Source organism: Stegodyphus dumicola, chromosome 10 (assembly GCF_044657685.1).
Source record: "Stegodyphus dumicola isolate Sdum_Otavi_A_Nest chromosome 10, ASM4465768v1".
Lineage (NCBI taxonomy): Eukaryota > Metazoa > Arthropoda > Arachnida > Araneae > Eresidae > Stegodyphus > Stegodyphus dumicola.
In genome coordinates, this window is record NC_140777.1 from 59,182,607 (window position 1) to 59,199,402 (window position 16,796).

A 16,796-nucleotide genomic window follows, 5' to 3' on the forward strand; every position below is an offset into this window, starting at 1 on the left:
GGCTGTATTAAAAACAATTGTAGGAATATGGCAGCTGCAAAAGTATATGTGAGAAACAAACATGGACTAGATGATAATCCTGAAGTGAATTTGGTGTTTAAAAAAATGGGGATTATAATATTAAGGCATAACTGCCATTTCTTCCTGTTAAACATTACATCTCTTGGCTTTTAATTTTTAGCATTAACTAAGAAAAATTCTCAGAAATAAATTAAATTTATTGAATTCAGGAAACTAAAATTAGGCAAATTTTATTACCCCACCTCGAATGATTTTCAGAATAAGTTTTCTTATTAAATTTTATTTCAGCAGAATTGTACTTTTTCTTTTTATTTTTTAAATTGACTTTTGCTTTATAAAATCTAATTTGATCTGTGATCTCTTAATCTACTGTAGACATTTGTAGATTCTTATATAAAGATTGAAGCAATATTTAATGAGTTAATATTTGCATTACTATGTTTATCCTCACAAATACTGTTATTAATCATTAATTTTATTTTCATTGTTTTGAAAAGTACTTTAATAAATACAAGCTTTTCTCCACTCCATTATTTCCTCCATTATTCTCTACATAAAAGCATAAGAAAATTAAAAATTGAAATTACCTGAAGAACGTAAAATTTAGAATAGAATATCTAATTAAAGGCTAAAATAGTTTACATTAGAATTTGATTTACAAATAGTATAATCACCTGAATGATACATTATAAAGTGCAGTTATTTGTTATAAAATGAGTTTGGAGATCCTGTGAAATGGTGTCACCTCGTGCCTTCTAGTTTTCTCACAGAAATCTCCTCATTTGTAAAGTTTCAAGGTTCCTGTTATCTAAGGAAGTACCTTGATTTTTATACTAAATTTGTGCCAATCTCATGTCTCTCCCTCTTGTACCATAAATAATATATCGTGTGGACTTGATATGGGAACGATACTGCAAAGAACCCAGTAAATGTAACTCAAAAATGGCGATAATCCTGTAGAGCTGGTAATCTCATAAATGGAGTAATAACTTTTCTCTTTGCTCTTTTTCATTGCCCTTCACTAACTCATCATTTTTCTTTTCGCCATTTGCATGTGTAATAATATTCTTCACTTATTTAATATTCTTTTGTGTGATTTTCGCACTTTATTTTCAAAAGTAAAGTTATTGTAAAGTGGTCTTCACAAAGAAAGTTTATAAAATCACATAGTCAAACATTTGTTTTAGTCTGAAATTAAAAGTAATTGCCAAGATTCTGCTATAAAAATTTTAATTGGGATTTAAGACTGTTTCCCTATAAGATTGTATGTTACCAGCAATTTATTTAATGTTACAGTTTTAGGAGAAAACGGGGCACCTAAATATTGTAAAAAAGAAATGAAATATTGCTATATATTAGTATACAAGTGTTTTAATCTTTTGTAATAATAGAATTACTTGGAAATAGATAGATCTCAATAACTGACATTTACTGTTCTTTTGTGTTATTTTTTACTTCATGTGCTTAGCATGTTTTTTGTGTTAACTTTAATTTGTATGTACTAAATATCATGTTTAACCTTTAAATTTTTACTTACATATGCTTAATATCATATTTTTTCTGATTATTTTAATTGATGGAAATGAAATAATATAGTACTTGACAGGTGATATGCTTAAACGGAAATATATAAAAAATTATTGCATTCTCTTATGTGTGCTTTCATGGTGTAAATGGTTAGTTAACCCAGATAGATTGGAAAACATGTAGTCTGAATCCCAGTGAAGGCACAGTTAATTTTTCATGTGTCCTACTTTAAAAACTCTTATGGCCTCTACAAAACTGTTTAAAAATTTTAGATTGTAATTTTTATGTTATTTTCATAATAATTTTATACTAGTTCAAAGTAATAGATATAAGATACCTTTGTTTTCAGAAAGTTTTTATTTCTTTCCAGCATCAAAATGACGAATGCTGCCCAAAAGACTCCGATTAGCTTATTACAGGAATTATGTGCTCAACAAGGCATGACACCTGATTATAAACTGATGTCAGTTGAAGGAGCTGTCCACGCACCTACTTTCATGTATAGGGTTCAAGTTAATGAAGTGGTAGCCACTGCAACTGGTCAGAGCAAGAAGAAGGCAAAACATGCTGCAGCCAAAGCTGTTCTTGAAAGATTGTTGTCAAAAGACGGAGAATACCCTCAGGGTTTTCTGTCTGATGGTGTAACAGTGAATGCTGAAAATTTAACTGAAATAATTTCGTATGTATTAATTTTAGATTCATTTTTCTTTTGCATTAAAAAAAAAGATTAAAACTTGCCAGCTACTTGCTACAGAATAGCAAGTACTGTACAAAGTCCGTAATCCAGACGTCCATTATCTGGAATGATCTATAATCCAGACGTCAAAGCCACAAACTTACGCATGCACTTTTAGTGCGCACGTCTGCTACTAAAGCATTTACCCATGCACACTTACGATAGTGAAGAAAGTGACAGAGAGGTTACTGAAAACAAAAAAAATTTTGATTGACAAGTTAGTCTGTATTCTCGACACAGCAATTACAGGACTTGAACAGTGGAACTCTGTAACTGAACAAGAAATTATGTCTATTTATAGAATTAAAGAGAAAGTATTAGCACAAAAAACGAAGCAACTTAAACAACTTACATTGAAAGAAATGTTTAATAAAGTAAACTTTAGATCATAATTGCTCTTTATTTCATAAATTATGGTTTTATATTTTTAACTGTATAATTTCTGCATGCCATCTTAACAGATTTAAATTGATGATCTATAATCCGGAAAAACCCCTAATCCAGAATCGCTGAAGTCCTGACGAGTCCGGATTGCAGACTTTTTACTGTATTTTCAAAGTTATGAGAGTCAGTATACTTAAAACAAGTAGTAGTCAGTAAAAAGTGGCTAATCTTTGGAATATGGTAACAGGTAGTTTGGTGGCATTTTGGTAAGGAGATAAATTTTACTAGCTAGGACTTTAGCAATAATCTGAGAAGTACACAGTTCCAAAACCATTTTTAATGTTTGCCTTCTAAATTCACAGGTGACTTTTATAATGGATAATTTAGAGGGAAAAGAAAATTAATATAATTTCTTGCATATTTTATTTAATTTATACATGCAAATGTTTATCCTTGGAAAGGGTACATGCAAGCTGAACATATAAAAGCTTGCATAGTATACATACTTTTTAGCAATCAGGTAATTTCATATATGTCCTTTTTACTGACTTCAAAGATTCACAAAATTTTCCTGCATTTTTGTGCAAATTTTTCTAATTTATGAGAAAAATTATTTACATGTTTCATATATAAATTTGCCCTGTAAAAACAAATTTCTGTGCATGTTTGTTCCACTACTTTCTGGAAAATTCCGATCGTGATTTTAGCTAATAAGCACTTGGAAACAATTTCGCATCTAATCTTTGTCATGATTAAGCACTTTTGTTCCATAAAAGTTCTAGCATAAGCGTAATTCGGCTAGCAGATTGTTGGAAAAATGTTGAGTAAAAAAAAAAAAAAACCTTCCCTTTACTTCATGAAAACAAAATTGCGTTTAAAAAAAAAAAAACAACTAGCAGGTTGCTGTAGCAGGGTTGGTTGCCAAAAAATCGCCAAGTTACCATAATCCGAAGATTCGCCAAAAAAGTTTACATGCTTGCTGCATGCGTAACGTATTGATAATAAGGTACTTTTCTGTTTCGCCGGTGCAAATCTCATCAAGCAGACTTTATTGGCGACAACACACGGTATAGACATAAAACATGTTAACAAATGTTAATTCTAAGAATTTTTTATTTTGAAGGCATAAACATTTTAATATTGTTTAAAATTTTGTAAAAAGGCAATAAGTAAAGACAATAAATTTGTAAAACAAAATTAAGTTAAGAATTTACTATGCTTTCATGGTTCAGCATCCTGATTTGCCGGTTGGTATCACATGACTCCAAGTGATTTCATCTCTCGTAAACTAAGCTACAAAAATCTAATTCTTTCATTAATTTCAAGTTATCCAGTTATTAGTTCATTCTACATTAATTTCAAGTTAAATCTTACTATGAAATAGAAGTTTAAATGTAAGAATAATTTTTATTCGTACGAATAGCTTGCTAAAAAATTTTGTAAAACTGCAGTGCTTTACTTCACTAGTGCATTCGCGTTAGAATTGATGAATTTTACCCTTTACTTTGCCTTTTCTGTATTTTCGCCTTCGGATAAGTGGTGTGATTGCATCCTAATTGACTTAACTACCGCAAATGGCCGTAGGGCATAAAATTGAACTATCTGGTAAAAATTCTATGCAATTTTAAGCCAGTATTGAAAGAAACAATTAATCTGATAAGACATGGCTGCGACATATCTTGGAAATGAGGCGTAAAAGGTTACTAGCAAGGATATTCTGTTTGGCATCGGTTGTACCATTTTCGGCAACTTTATCGCCTGCGCTGGCAAAACGGAAAGGTGCTGATAATAATTAACATAAATAACAAAATTTTTATTTCATTTTTCTTAATTATTATCAAAAATATGATGGGTACACTACAGTACCTTTAGGACTCTATGTCTTGATTATTTTTTATGATACTCTAGAAAACAGTTTTTATCATTCAGCTTGAGTCCAACATTGCAAACTGTGTCTTGCCATTTTGTGCAGTTAGGTTCAGCCTTTCTATTAGATAAACAATATTGAAAAGGTGTTCTATATTTTAGCATATGTGCTACTTCTTGTTGACAAATCTCAGATGGAACAAAACGTATGTATTTTTTCCCATATGTATTGATGTATTCACATTTTTGTTTACATTTTCACAATGCTAGGAATCCTATCACTACAGAAATTAAAAAATTTTTAATTGTGAGGATTAACTTTTACTCCTGATCGAGAACAAGATGTACAAATTCGTAATTGTTGTGTCAACAAAATCAAAAGTATAGAAAGCTACCAACATTGAGAAAATAACTTACTGGCCATTGCACTAGTGATATTAAAATTTTATTACACAAAATGTGCCAAAAGCAAGATTATGACATTGTACATGTAGTATTGAACAAAGAAAATGCTGTTATTGACGATATGCATTTTATCCTAAAATTTTCACTGTATGCCAGAAGTTGGTATTCTGTTCTATTTATTTGTGCATGAGCTGGTACAAGATAACATTGGCCTGCTTTCTATAGAATTCTGAATAGGTGTTTTCATTGTTAAGTCACTGAGAGCAAAAGGGTTAACCGGCAAAATGAATGAATTCGGCAAAATGAATACAGTAAAAGACTTCTCAAAACCAATATTTAAGCAAATTTAAGTGGCTTCATAAGTTCAGAAAAAAGCAATTGTTGTTTTAAATTATATTAACTATTAGCCTGTCGAGTGATTTTTTTACAAATATCTTTAAAAATGTCATTAATTTTGGATCGAGCTTCCCTTAAAATGTCGAACCCTAAAATGAAAATAACCCTAAACCTCTGAAAAATGCCTGCTATTGTTAATTTTTTCCCTTTCCAGAATACTTGATCAAGGGTTTCGACTGTAAGTGAGATGGATTACTACCATAAATATTAGTACCCGTAGATGTGAGCTGTCAAGAAAGTTACAAAAGACTACTTTCTCCGTGATGACCGTCTGAATGCTGCAGTGTTACACATGCGAATACTATCCTAAAAGTTTTCGTTCCTAAAAGACTCTTATTTTGAAACAACTTGGTTTTAAAATTTATCTGCTCTTTTTTTTTAATTATTATTCACGTTTAATCTAAATTACCTAAATCTCTAGGTCATATGAATTTCAGTGCAGCTTGGTTTAACTGCTATTAATAAAATCCATATAAAAATATCTGATACAATATTCATTCTTTCTGTGAGATTCCTGAAAAATTTGAAAAGCAATATTTATAGTTCGATTGCATTTGATATTATTTCTGATTTTCTGTTTTTGTCATAAATTAAAAATTTTTAAATCTTTCAACATTTTTCTATATTCTTCATTTACATGCAGATATTATTTTTTTTAAATAATTTTTTTATTAATAGATATTTAGCATAATATTTGTATAATTATTCTGAAAAACAGCTGTTTTATTATTTCTGCCAAATTTGATCAATTTAACATGATGTGACTTTTAAACTCGCTCTTTAAATAAACTCTAGTTTAATATTAAGGAGATTTCAAAATTTTAACTTTTCAGGCATATTTAATGCTGAAATTTACTTAGTTTTTAAAATGGATGTTATTTTCTGGAAAGATTTCGTTTTTTGAATGAACAATATATACTTAAAAGTGTATACAAATATGCTTTTTCAAGTAAAGTTAAATATTCAGCGAAATAAAATTTGGTAACTGAATATCTTAATTTCAAGGGAGGGAGAAAAAAAAGATTTTTATGATTATACGTGGATAGCTGTTTTGAAAAGGGGTAGGTTTCAAATGTGACTTATTTTTCATCTGATTTATGGAAACAAAAAATTACATAAACATTTTTTTAAAAATATCTTCTTGATCTCAAAGAAATTAAACGTGCGCTTGGTATAAATAAATAATAATAATGCCTTTCCACTTTTTCTTAAGCAAAAATTTCAAGAAGCATCTGATCTGTTTTTAAAAGCAATAAACAAAACATTTAGGAGTTATTTAAGGGCTGAAACGGTGATAATATCTATTTAAAATTTGCATTTCACTTTTTTTATGTACACTATTCTATTCTGAAAGAAAGTTTTAACCCGAAACAGTCCTTATGAATTTTCAGTTGATCATGAATTTATTGACCGAGTTTAAAAATTCTTGCCTTCCTGTCCTTGAAACACTAGTACACTTTGTCTGAAATAGGATTAAAAACATAATAACAGAAAGCTGAAAAGGAAAAATGACACATAGTTAATAAGAAACAATACAATGATGTTATTTATTAGCTTCAATATAGTTGTTCAATATGGTATTTTGTAAATAAAGGGTATTACTGTACATTTTGTAAAAAATAAGTAAGCATTATATTTAATAATTATAACAATTATTAATTATTTAAGAAGTCATTATAAGAATATAATTTAAAATTTTTTGTGGAATTTATTTTTTAAGGATAATTTCTTTCCTAGGAATCCCAGCATTCAATTTTTGGAAGCATTAAGTTCTAAGAAATTGTCTTGCTTCAACACAGGTTTAATTATTCACATGGAATCTCTAACCAAAGAAAATGTCTTAAACAACAGTTTTTATTAGAGTAAATATTTTTATCATTTTAATACTAATAATAATATACAAACAAATATTTAAGTTCACTGCAGTTGAGTGAATAAGAATGCTGGATGCTTAATGTTTGTCCTGGATTTGTCGTTGGCAACCGAACAGGGTAGCGCCTTGGTGTCTTTATAATTTTCCCCATGCGTAATGTGAATTCAAGCCAATTTCATCTTGAAAATTTTCTAAGAAGATATTCTTTTAAAACAGATAATCCATGACTATTTTAACAACTGTAAAAAATAATCTATGAATATTTTTCGTTTTACGACAACGTGAGTAAAATGATTTTCTCTGAAAAAACATATGCACCAGCACTGTCTATCGGCCGCTGATAAGTTAACTGCATCGTTCTTATTCTTTATAGTAGGGTTTTTTTTTTTCCAAAGAACATTTTGTCAGTAAAATGCACTATTTATAACCTGTCATTTTATTTTGTTCTTCTGTTATGTAAATAACCAACTTAAAATACATATTTCGTAAGCTTCATATGTTAAATCCTAGTGGCATGATCCACTAGGAAATCCTCGAGCATGTTAAATCCTAGTGGCTGCATGGGAGGTTTCGAGGTTTTTCATAAGTGTATTGTAAATTACGAGCCTTTTTCCCTCAAAAAATCTTTTCTTTTCAAGTAACCCCTGTGTGCTGTACCATAATCCAAAATCTTTGTCGGGAAATCTTTGGTGCATGTTACCTTATTATAAAAAAGGGTTCAAATTGACTTTTAGCTTAACCCATTAACCGCCAAAACTACAAGGAATGTTTCTTTTCTCATGAAAATAATAACAAATATTAAATTAAGCATTTATAATATAAATTTACATTGAAAATAAAAAAATGCTCTGGAAAAAGCGAGTGTTGTGTTCACGCAACGTCAGCGAAATAAGACTATGGATGTTTACCGAGTAGGATTGTACTCATGCGATGTTTTTTTTTTAAGTGGAGCACAGGATTACGTTTTAGCTGTATAACGTTTTATAAATCTACAAATCACTTTACTTGTAATTAATTTAATATTAAAATATACATTGTATTTCTTTTACAAATACAGATTATTTCAACTGAAAGATTCAAGCATGACAAGCTTGATTACAATCATGATGTAAAGCTACATTACATAAATTGCATCTGTAAACAGTCTGGCTATGATACTCTTTACAACAGTCTTTTGTTATCAACGGACTTTACGATAAAGTGTCTACCATCTCCATGCAATGGTTTTTGAATGCTGAATTTACTAGGTCTTCCTGATGCTGATCTATTTCTGGCTAATTCTACACTCTCAATAGGAGTTTGCAAAAGGAATAATGCATTCTCGTGTCTGAAATCTAACAGAGACTTTATATTTCCAATAGTAAAAAGTAATGATATTTAGTAAGTTTAGATACGGTCTCACCTAATATAATTTATCAGTATTGTCAATTTGACAATTGTCAAATGCAAATTCTGCGTCATATTCCTGTACTGCAAACGTGATATCAATTCTCGTACAACAGGAACAGAAATGTCCTTTTCAAAAGACCAATATATTTTTTCTTGAGGTAAAGAATGATATCCTGTAAGCAATAATATTCCAATAAATCTTCTCATATAGGCTTCAGATGCAATAAATTCTGGGCATTTTTTTTCTGAGCGTATATATTTGTCTGTTCAACGAGAAGAGAGTAAATGTCTAAACCAAAAAGAAAATCGAAAATCTGCGCACTAGTTTTACCTTGTATTTTGTCTTTTATAATTTCTCTTCTATCTCTTCCTTCATGTTGTTCCTGAGACATAACTAACAGTTCCTTTTTTATCCACTTCAAGATTTCAGTCTTCTGCTTTTTAAACTTTTTAGTATGACTATAACTGCTTTTAGAAGGCTGAAACTTACTTCTTACGTGAATTTCAACTTCCCCAGCAGTATCATTTGGTAAAATATCATTATCATTATTTAAAACATTGCCAATCCTTTCTTCTTTGTCACTAGCTTCTGCAATTTCTGGGAGAACAACAACATCAGTTTCATTCTGGTCATTATTAACATTATCATCATCTGTTTCTTCATCAAAAAAACTTTGAAGGGCTTCTTCTAATGTAAGACACCTCATTCTAGTCATTTTTAAATAACCAGAACATGAACCAGAACATCGAAAGGAATGAGTGAAAAAGGGGATTGACTACCCATTTCCTGCTGATGTTGCGTCAGCGCAACACCTGTTTTCCCTTCCTTCCCAACACAAATGTAAACATCTGACTGATGTAATGTTCTGATAAACGGTGACTTTGACTAAGAATAGATCACTCATAAAGACTGCGATTCTTTCATTAAATATTTTCAGCAAAAATACCCGGTCGAAAATTTTGCTTAAATTTTGCTTAAAGTATGAGATTAATTATTGTAAACAAAATGATTGTTGAAGGCAAATATTTTTTTACAGAAATAATCTTCATATTATTCCCTACACAAAATCATCTGCTGGTATAAAATATCTTAGGTAGTTATATTTATATACCCATTTATTTTGACCGTTGCGTCAACGCAACACCAGCGGCTAATGGGTTAAACATTATTTTCAGTATTAATCATAACATCAGTTGCATCAATAGTATTCTCAATATCAATCGCAGGTTTGTATCCATAAATATAATGTACACAAAAGCGGCAGCTAGAATAAATTTATATGAAATTTTATATCATAAAAATTTAGATCAGAATTGTTCGCAGCACTTGAGGACTATATGACTAAAAGAGTCGTGTTTCGTAAAGGATACTTAAAGGGAAAGAATTCGTATTATGTTCACATGAGGGAAAACCACGAAACCTCCCCTGCAATTAACCCATTTGCTAGATTTGAACTCCTTCAAATTACCAGTCTTTTGCGACGTTACCAAACTTAACGCTGAGGGTTCACTCATATTTAAAAAATTGCTTGTGTGTTATAAGAAAAGAGAAAGAGAAAAATTTAGGAATCGAAAAATTTACAAAAATGTAATAAGATCACAAAAAGAATTTAATTCACTTAAAAGAGTTTCATGCGCTTTTTTTTTTTTTTTTTTCTTTTCTTTTGTACAGAAGATACAAACATGTTTTCAGCCAATTTCGTTCATCAGAGAAAAACTTTGCATATAAATTTTTTTTTTTTTTTTTTTTTTTTAAATGCTCCACTATAAAAGTAATACAAAAAACAGCATAGAAATTTTTTTCTCACATGCACCAAATGCATGCATTATCCTTTCCTGGATTTGAAGAACTCACAGAAAGAGGAAGTAGAAATATTGACAAGAAATTTTATTGGTGTCTGACTGATTGCTTTGGGAACATGAAGTCTTTGCTAACGGTTTTCCCAAAGTATTTGGGCAAATGGGTGTAGGTATACTACATTACAAAGCTGAAGCCAAAGATAAAAGTGGCCGCCTCCTATGTTAGAGGAAAGTGGTGAAATCCGTCAATGTATTTATTCTTCAAGGGTTGGACTCTTATCTGTTTATCTACGTCCACAAGGAAATACCACAGAAACATGTGTTCAAAAGACCAATTTTATACTTCTAAATACTTCCGGTCTGACAGCAAGATTTAAAAAATTTAAGTTGTTTTCGATATTAAAAAAAAGTAAAAAGCTAATTTTTTAAATTGTTTTACACAGAACCAAGTAGGGAGATAAAATTTTATTTTCTTAATATATATATTTCTTCAGAGATTATTTTGCAAGTGATTTTTTTCAAGTTACGAAAATCTCACCTACATGTATTTTGAAATCAGATTTATTTAATGTATATGGATATGCTAAACAAGTGCACTTTCGCACGTATAAAATGTACATTAATACATACATAATGAAATAAATTTTGAAAATAATGCAATTTAGGAATTAGTGTATTAAAAATAATTAAGAATTTGTTGTGATCTCATTTCTTACGTTATATGCATTTATTTTAGTTTTGTAATTTGCACTTATTCTATTTTATTTTGGTATATGCATTTACTAGTCTTTGTTGTCAGATTTTGTTCGATTATTTGAATATGGCAGAGCAAACGAGATCTGTCTGTCTAAAGGATAGACTAGTTGCCTTGGTGGGCTTTCTAAGTTAAACTCACTCATATCCATGTCACACATGGGAAAACAATGAAACCCAACCATGCAGACAATTTGTTCGTTTTTGTTTCAGTGCAAGTGGAACTAGTGGTAATCAGCGGTCTTAGCCAGGAAGGCCACTGGTTGGGGTCTGATAGATTTGAAAACCTGATAAATCGTATTTAGTAAGCATAATACTAATAAACAAACCAGCTTTATAAAACTAAAATAAAATGCATATATTGGATGTAACTAAATCTCGATATAACACTGATAAAGGGGAGTGTTATAACACTGAATTTATATAGTAAACGAAATATACATTAATTCTATATATAGAAAAATTTAGCAAATTTTGCTGGGAATGCCTGGCAGCAAAATCTTTATTATATACATCCTTATTTTAAATTCATCGTATACCTCGTGTTCGACGCTTACCTCAAAACACCTATAATCCACAAATAACTTTATTTTTTTATTTAAATTTAATAATTTTATTTTCCTACAGAAGTTTCTCAGGATCTTTTCAGTTATAGGACAACACGTGCAAAACAATTTTCTCTATACAAACATATGCGCTAGTAAGAAAATGCACTTTCGACAGCAGCTCATGTCTATGATGGTAAAATTTTTCTAAACATAAGAAATTTGTTGCTTAAATTCATTTTTTTCATTAAACAAAAAAAAAAAAAAAAAAAAAAAAAAAAAAAAAAAAAAATAGAATGACACATTATTAAAAATGTTTTATTCACACTCTGAAAACCAGAACATTGCTATAAAAGCAAAGAAAAAAAAGGAACAGTATATTTCATTTAACGGGAGCCAACTTTGCATAAACTTTTAAACACAAAATATTTTAAGCATGTTATGTAGTAATTGTTTGGTTTATTTGATTGTGGCAAAGCACTCGAGGGTTATTTTACGTAAGTGGAAGGATTCCTTCATGGAGGACTTTCTAAGGGAAATCGGCTTGTGTACACATGACACATGAGAAAAACACGGAAGAATCCATGCAGCTAGGCCCTTTCGCCGGGATTTGAACCCCGGATAGAATTAGCTGTGTTCCGTTGGGAGCTAGCTTGGTAACGGAAAAGAGCAAAATCTCATAATAGACGCAAAATGATGACCTGTATAATACGAAATTATTGCCATTTTAGTAGCATAAAGTGACTTTCGCGATATTGTGTTTTATTTTATTTAGCTTATGATAAAATATACGAGGACTATTAATATAATTGTAGTTTGACCCGGATTGAAACCCCTGTGACTGTCTCACCACATGGGCATTTTCGTGAATTTACCTATATGTAACATGGGTACAAGATATTCGAAAGTCTTTCACAAAAGGTGGTACTTTCTTTAGACAGATCGCCCTTTGTGTGTTTTATCATAATCTAACAAACCAAACTAAACCTAATGCCAAGCGAGGAATAGTACTCAGAGGAGATCTTCGTGAAGGACTTTTTAATTGAGATTGGCTTATTTGGCAACAAATGGGCTGCCAGGTAGCCAGCCCATTTGCCGGGATTTAAAACTCGCTTCAAACTGCCAATTTCTACTAGGTCGCTGCGGGTTTTTGTTGAATCTTTATCAAAAATCTTTTTAAGTAATCGCAAACACACAGCTATTGGTTTTTAATTTGATTTGGTTTTATGTGACTACAGCAAAGCCTCGAGGTCTATCTGCCTAAGAGGAGGGATGCCTTCACGGAGGACTTTCTAATCGACACTGGCTTGTATACACGTTACACTTGGCGAAAACCATGAAAACGCTCATGCAGCCAGCCCATTTGTGGGATTCGAACCTCAGACTGAACTACAGCGACCTTTACCGCTCGGCCGCTGGTGGGCCAAAATTATTGAGTACCAACGGATTAAGTTAGGAATTTAATAACTTACATTTGTAGTGCTGCTATCAGCATTGACATTTGGAGAGGTTTTTTTTCTAATGAAATTTTTTAATGTAATTAATTTAATTCGTTAGCTAATTGTTCCTCTGACTAATTTTTTGTGCACAGTATATGTAACCCTTTCATACACTAACTGTTTTACTTAACTTACACTCTGTTAATTTTATGCGATTTTACACCCGCAGATTTCTTTCCAAAAAAACAAAATATTTCTAGAAATTTTTCTTGAAGTTTTTAAAAACAAATATTTCTAGAAATTCTTTCAGTATATGAATTTATTCGATTTAATTGAAGTTTTCGAGTAGAATATCTTCTTTTCGACATCCAAGAAATTTTCATATGTCAGTTCGCGTTTATAAGGAACGCACAGCCACATATACGAATACAAAAATCAGGCATACTGAAAGCACAGTTTTGACATTTCAAAACGTAAAAAGGAAAAATATACCATTATAAACACCCGCACTTGAAATATGAGAGCGAACAAGATAGGTGTTTGCAACATTTTATATTTTATCCTGTTCTTGACGAACCAGAAATTGTAGTCAACTTTTAATACATTGTATAATATATGATTTATTAAAAAGTATGTCTTACATTACAATTGTTATTTTTTCCTGTTTCTTCTAAATTTCGGTAATGTACTATAACAACGAGCAATTCTGTTTGACTTTCATTTGCATAAATAACAAGGCAAACTGTTGTAAAACGATTTATCTTCATTAACAAGCTTGCAGTCGTCGGAAAGATAATGCACATCTGCTGTCTGATAGTGATTCTTCACTCTCAAGACTTTCTGTAAAGTGTTCTTTTCAGACTTCATACCCTATTAAGATCTTTGTGTCAATTGACAGCCGCCTGCAGAAAGGTAGGGGAAGGATGACCAGATCGCATCATCTAAACACGTCTTAAGCAATTTTCGCGAAATTTGGGCTTTGTGTATACACGTCTTAAACATTTTTCGTGCAATTTGAAATTCATGTAAAGACGTTTTTAAAGGAAACTCCGAAAACGTTTAAACACGTCTTAAGCAGTTAAGGGAATTTCAGCCACCTAAACCATTAGCTATAGTTTTAATGAATTTGTATATTGGATAATCTAAAAACTTGAGCTCATATTTATATAAGATTTTTTTTTTAGCTTTATCTGTAGCTTGTATCCGTTTATTATCTGATTAAATAAAGAGCAATCTATTCTTTCAAACTTCTTCCAAAGTAAGTTTTGGTCCTTTTTTTTGGGGGGGGGGTGGCCAATTTCTAAAATGGATGGGTCATAAAGACCTCTAATTTTCTTAAGCAGTTTACGTGATACGAGAGCATGTTAAAAATTTTTAGGGGTGTTAGATATGAAAAATGTTAGTAACTTGTGCTTTAGAAATATAACTATTTTATTACCACTCTTTTTAAAAGTATAATTGTCTTTCAAAAATAAATACAGTAGTTAAAAAGATATTAGTGCACCATATGTTTGTGCATTATGATAACTTTATTTATTGCTTACTTTTTCAGCATAGGGTAATTTTAGCTCCTCAGTTTTATTTTGAAACACCAAAAGAATATTTATTTTGACTGATGCACAGTTATAAATTCCTTTTGAAGAATGCACAGTTTTTTTTTTTCCAGAATTTGATATTTCTTTTTTAAATCCTGTATAATTATTTGAATGATTATTTCCTCTTATTTTGAGTGCTTGTTTCCTGTAGTTTCTGCTTTCATTATTGCACAGTTATTGGTTTCACCAGCATCCGAGCATTTTGTTTCACTACGTCAATTAGGTACAACAACTAAAATTTCTCCCTCAAGTAAGAACAGAGAAAAAGGATTTGTATGGATGAGATGTTTTGAAACTTTTAAGATATAAATAAGTCCGGCTAATGAAAAAATCTATATGGGAAAATAACAATACAGCAGTACCCATATTAGAACAGGCTTTGCTGTATTTATTGCTTTATAAAAAGTTCAGAAAAATATGTTATTTTTTATCTATAAATTAATAACAAATTATTTTGACCTGTGTTTTAATCCCAGCAAGCAAGCTGGCTGCAGGGACATTTTGCAGCTTTCCCCATAGGATATGAACCAGTTTTCCTTAATAAGTCCTCCACAAAGGTGTCTTCCCACTTAGGCATGTAGCCCTCACATTCTTTGTCATTATGAAATATAAAAACCAATAATACATATTTATAACAATACTCAAATAAAATATTTTATAATACTTAATGGTTGTAAAAGTTTGTTAGGAACTGCAATTTAATTTACTATATCAATCTAGCTTCAGCCACACTATGTTTGGTAAAATATTTATCACAAGAGTGTTATTGATGCATCTATGTGTCCTTAGAATGATGCCTAAGAAGGCAGTAACATGATAAAGACATATGATATAGTTATCAAAGACCTATGGAGAAATATTGCTCTGAGGATTATGAATGAGCATAATAATTGAAACAGGTCATATTAATTAGCAAGTATTGATTCATTTTTGTGTCACTTAAAAAATCTTTTGAGTTGATTGCCTTTTTTTACTTCAAGATGACATTTCAGAAGTATTATGCTTCTGTTTCTCACCATTCTGCTTAAATAAAAGATTTTGTTTGTCTAAACAATAATTGTCTTAGGTATAATTTAATATTTCCTTAAAAAATAGTTGTAATCGACTAGCTTCGATAAAATAAGTTTTTCACCATTTTGGCAAAAAGTAGAAAGGACTGAAAGGGTATATACTTTTGTAAAATTTTGGTTGAAGCATGCAAAATCATTCTAAATAGTTAAAACAGTATAGAAGAATGAAGTATAAGAAATGACTATGGAATTTATGTTCCTTTAGCCACAATTCTTTGAAATAGCGTAGAAATTTTATTTTATAATACCTTGTCAGGTTGTTAAATTTAATGATGAATTATGCATTTCAATAATGCAAATTATTTTTACTGAAATGAAGTTTATTTTCATATAATTAAGTTGTCTGGGAAATTATTAAAAAATTATGTTCTTATTTTGTTATTTATCTGTGATAAAATTATTTATTTTACATTTAGTGAACCAGCAGCAGTGCCTGCAGCTGAAGAAAATGTTGAGGGTAATCCAGTAGGTGCATTACAAGAACTTTGTATGAAAAGAAAATGGCAGCCACCTTATTATGAAACAGAAAAGGCTACCGGTCTTCCACATGAGAAGGTTTTTTCTATCATGTGTGTAGTTGAATATCATACAACATCAGGTTTGTCTAAACTCATATTTTAATTTAATGTGTTTCAATTTTGTGTGCATGTTTTACATTGTAATTTTTGGACTTGACTTTTTTGGTACGTCCTCATTAATCTGACCACCGAATGGTTACAGATCGAGAGATTAGGTTTTCCAGTTTTGATTGCTAAGTGAATTCACTGTTTAACTAGAAAATAGGAGTTATTCATGCAAAAGTAAGCTAATTTTGAAAGTGAAAAATACAACAGTGATGTACTTATCTATTCAAATCTATAGTGTGGTCAGCTGGCAGTAGAACCACCTTGTATGGTTATGCAGAAGCTCCTTTTGATACAGATTCAATTAGTGGCTATAAGCTGTGTTTAGAGGTATGCATGCTGTATTGTTTCCACCATTATGTGCAGTTTATCTT

At 30.6% G+C, this 16,796-nt stretch overlaps 1 protein-coding gene across 2 annotated transcripts in view; it reads left to right on the top strand.

The window, feature by feature from the left end:
* LOC118196311 (protein Loquacious-like) overlaps nucleotides 1-16,796 on the top strand; it is a 98,890-nt gene that overhangs the window by 10,157 nt on the left and 71,937 nt on the right. For both annotated transcript variants that reach the window (XM_035367739.2, XM_035367740.2), the window contains exons 2-3: nucleotides 1,919-2,227; nucleotides 16,216-16,397. In XM_035367739.2, coding sequence (XP_035223630.2) covers nucleotides 1,926-2,227; nucleotides 16,216-16,397 — 484 coding nt within the window. In that variant the 5' untranslated portion in view covers nucleotides 1,919-1,925. The remainder of the gene's footprint in view (nucleotides 1-1,918; nucleotides 2,228-16,215; nucleotides 16,398-16,796) is intronic.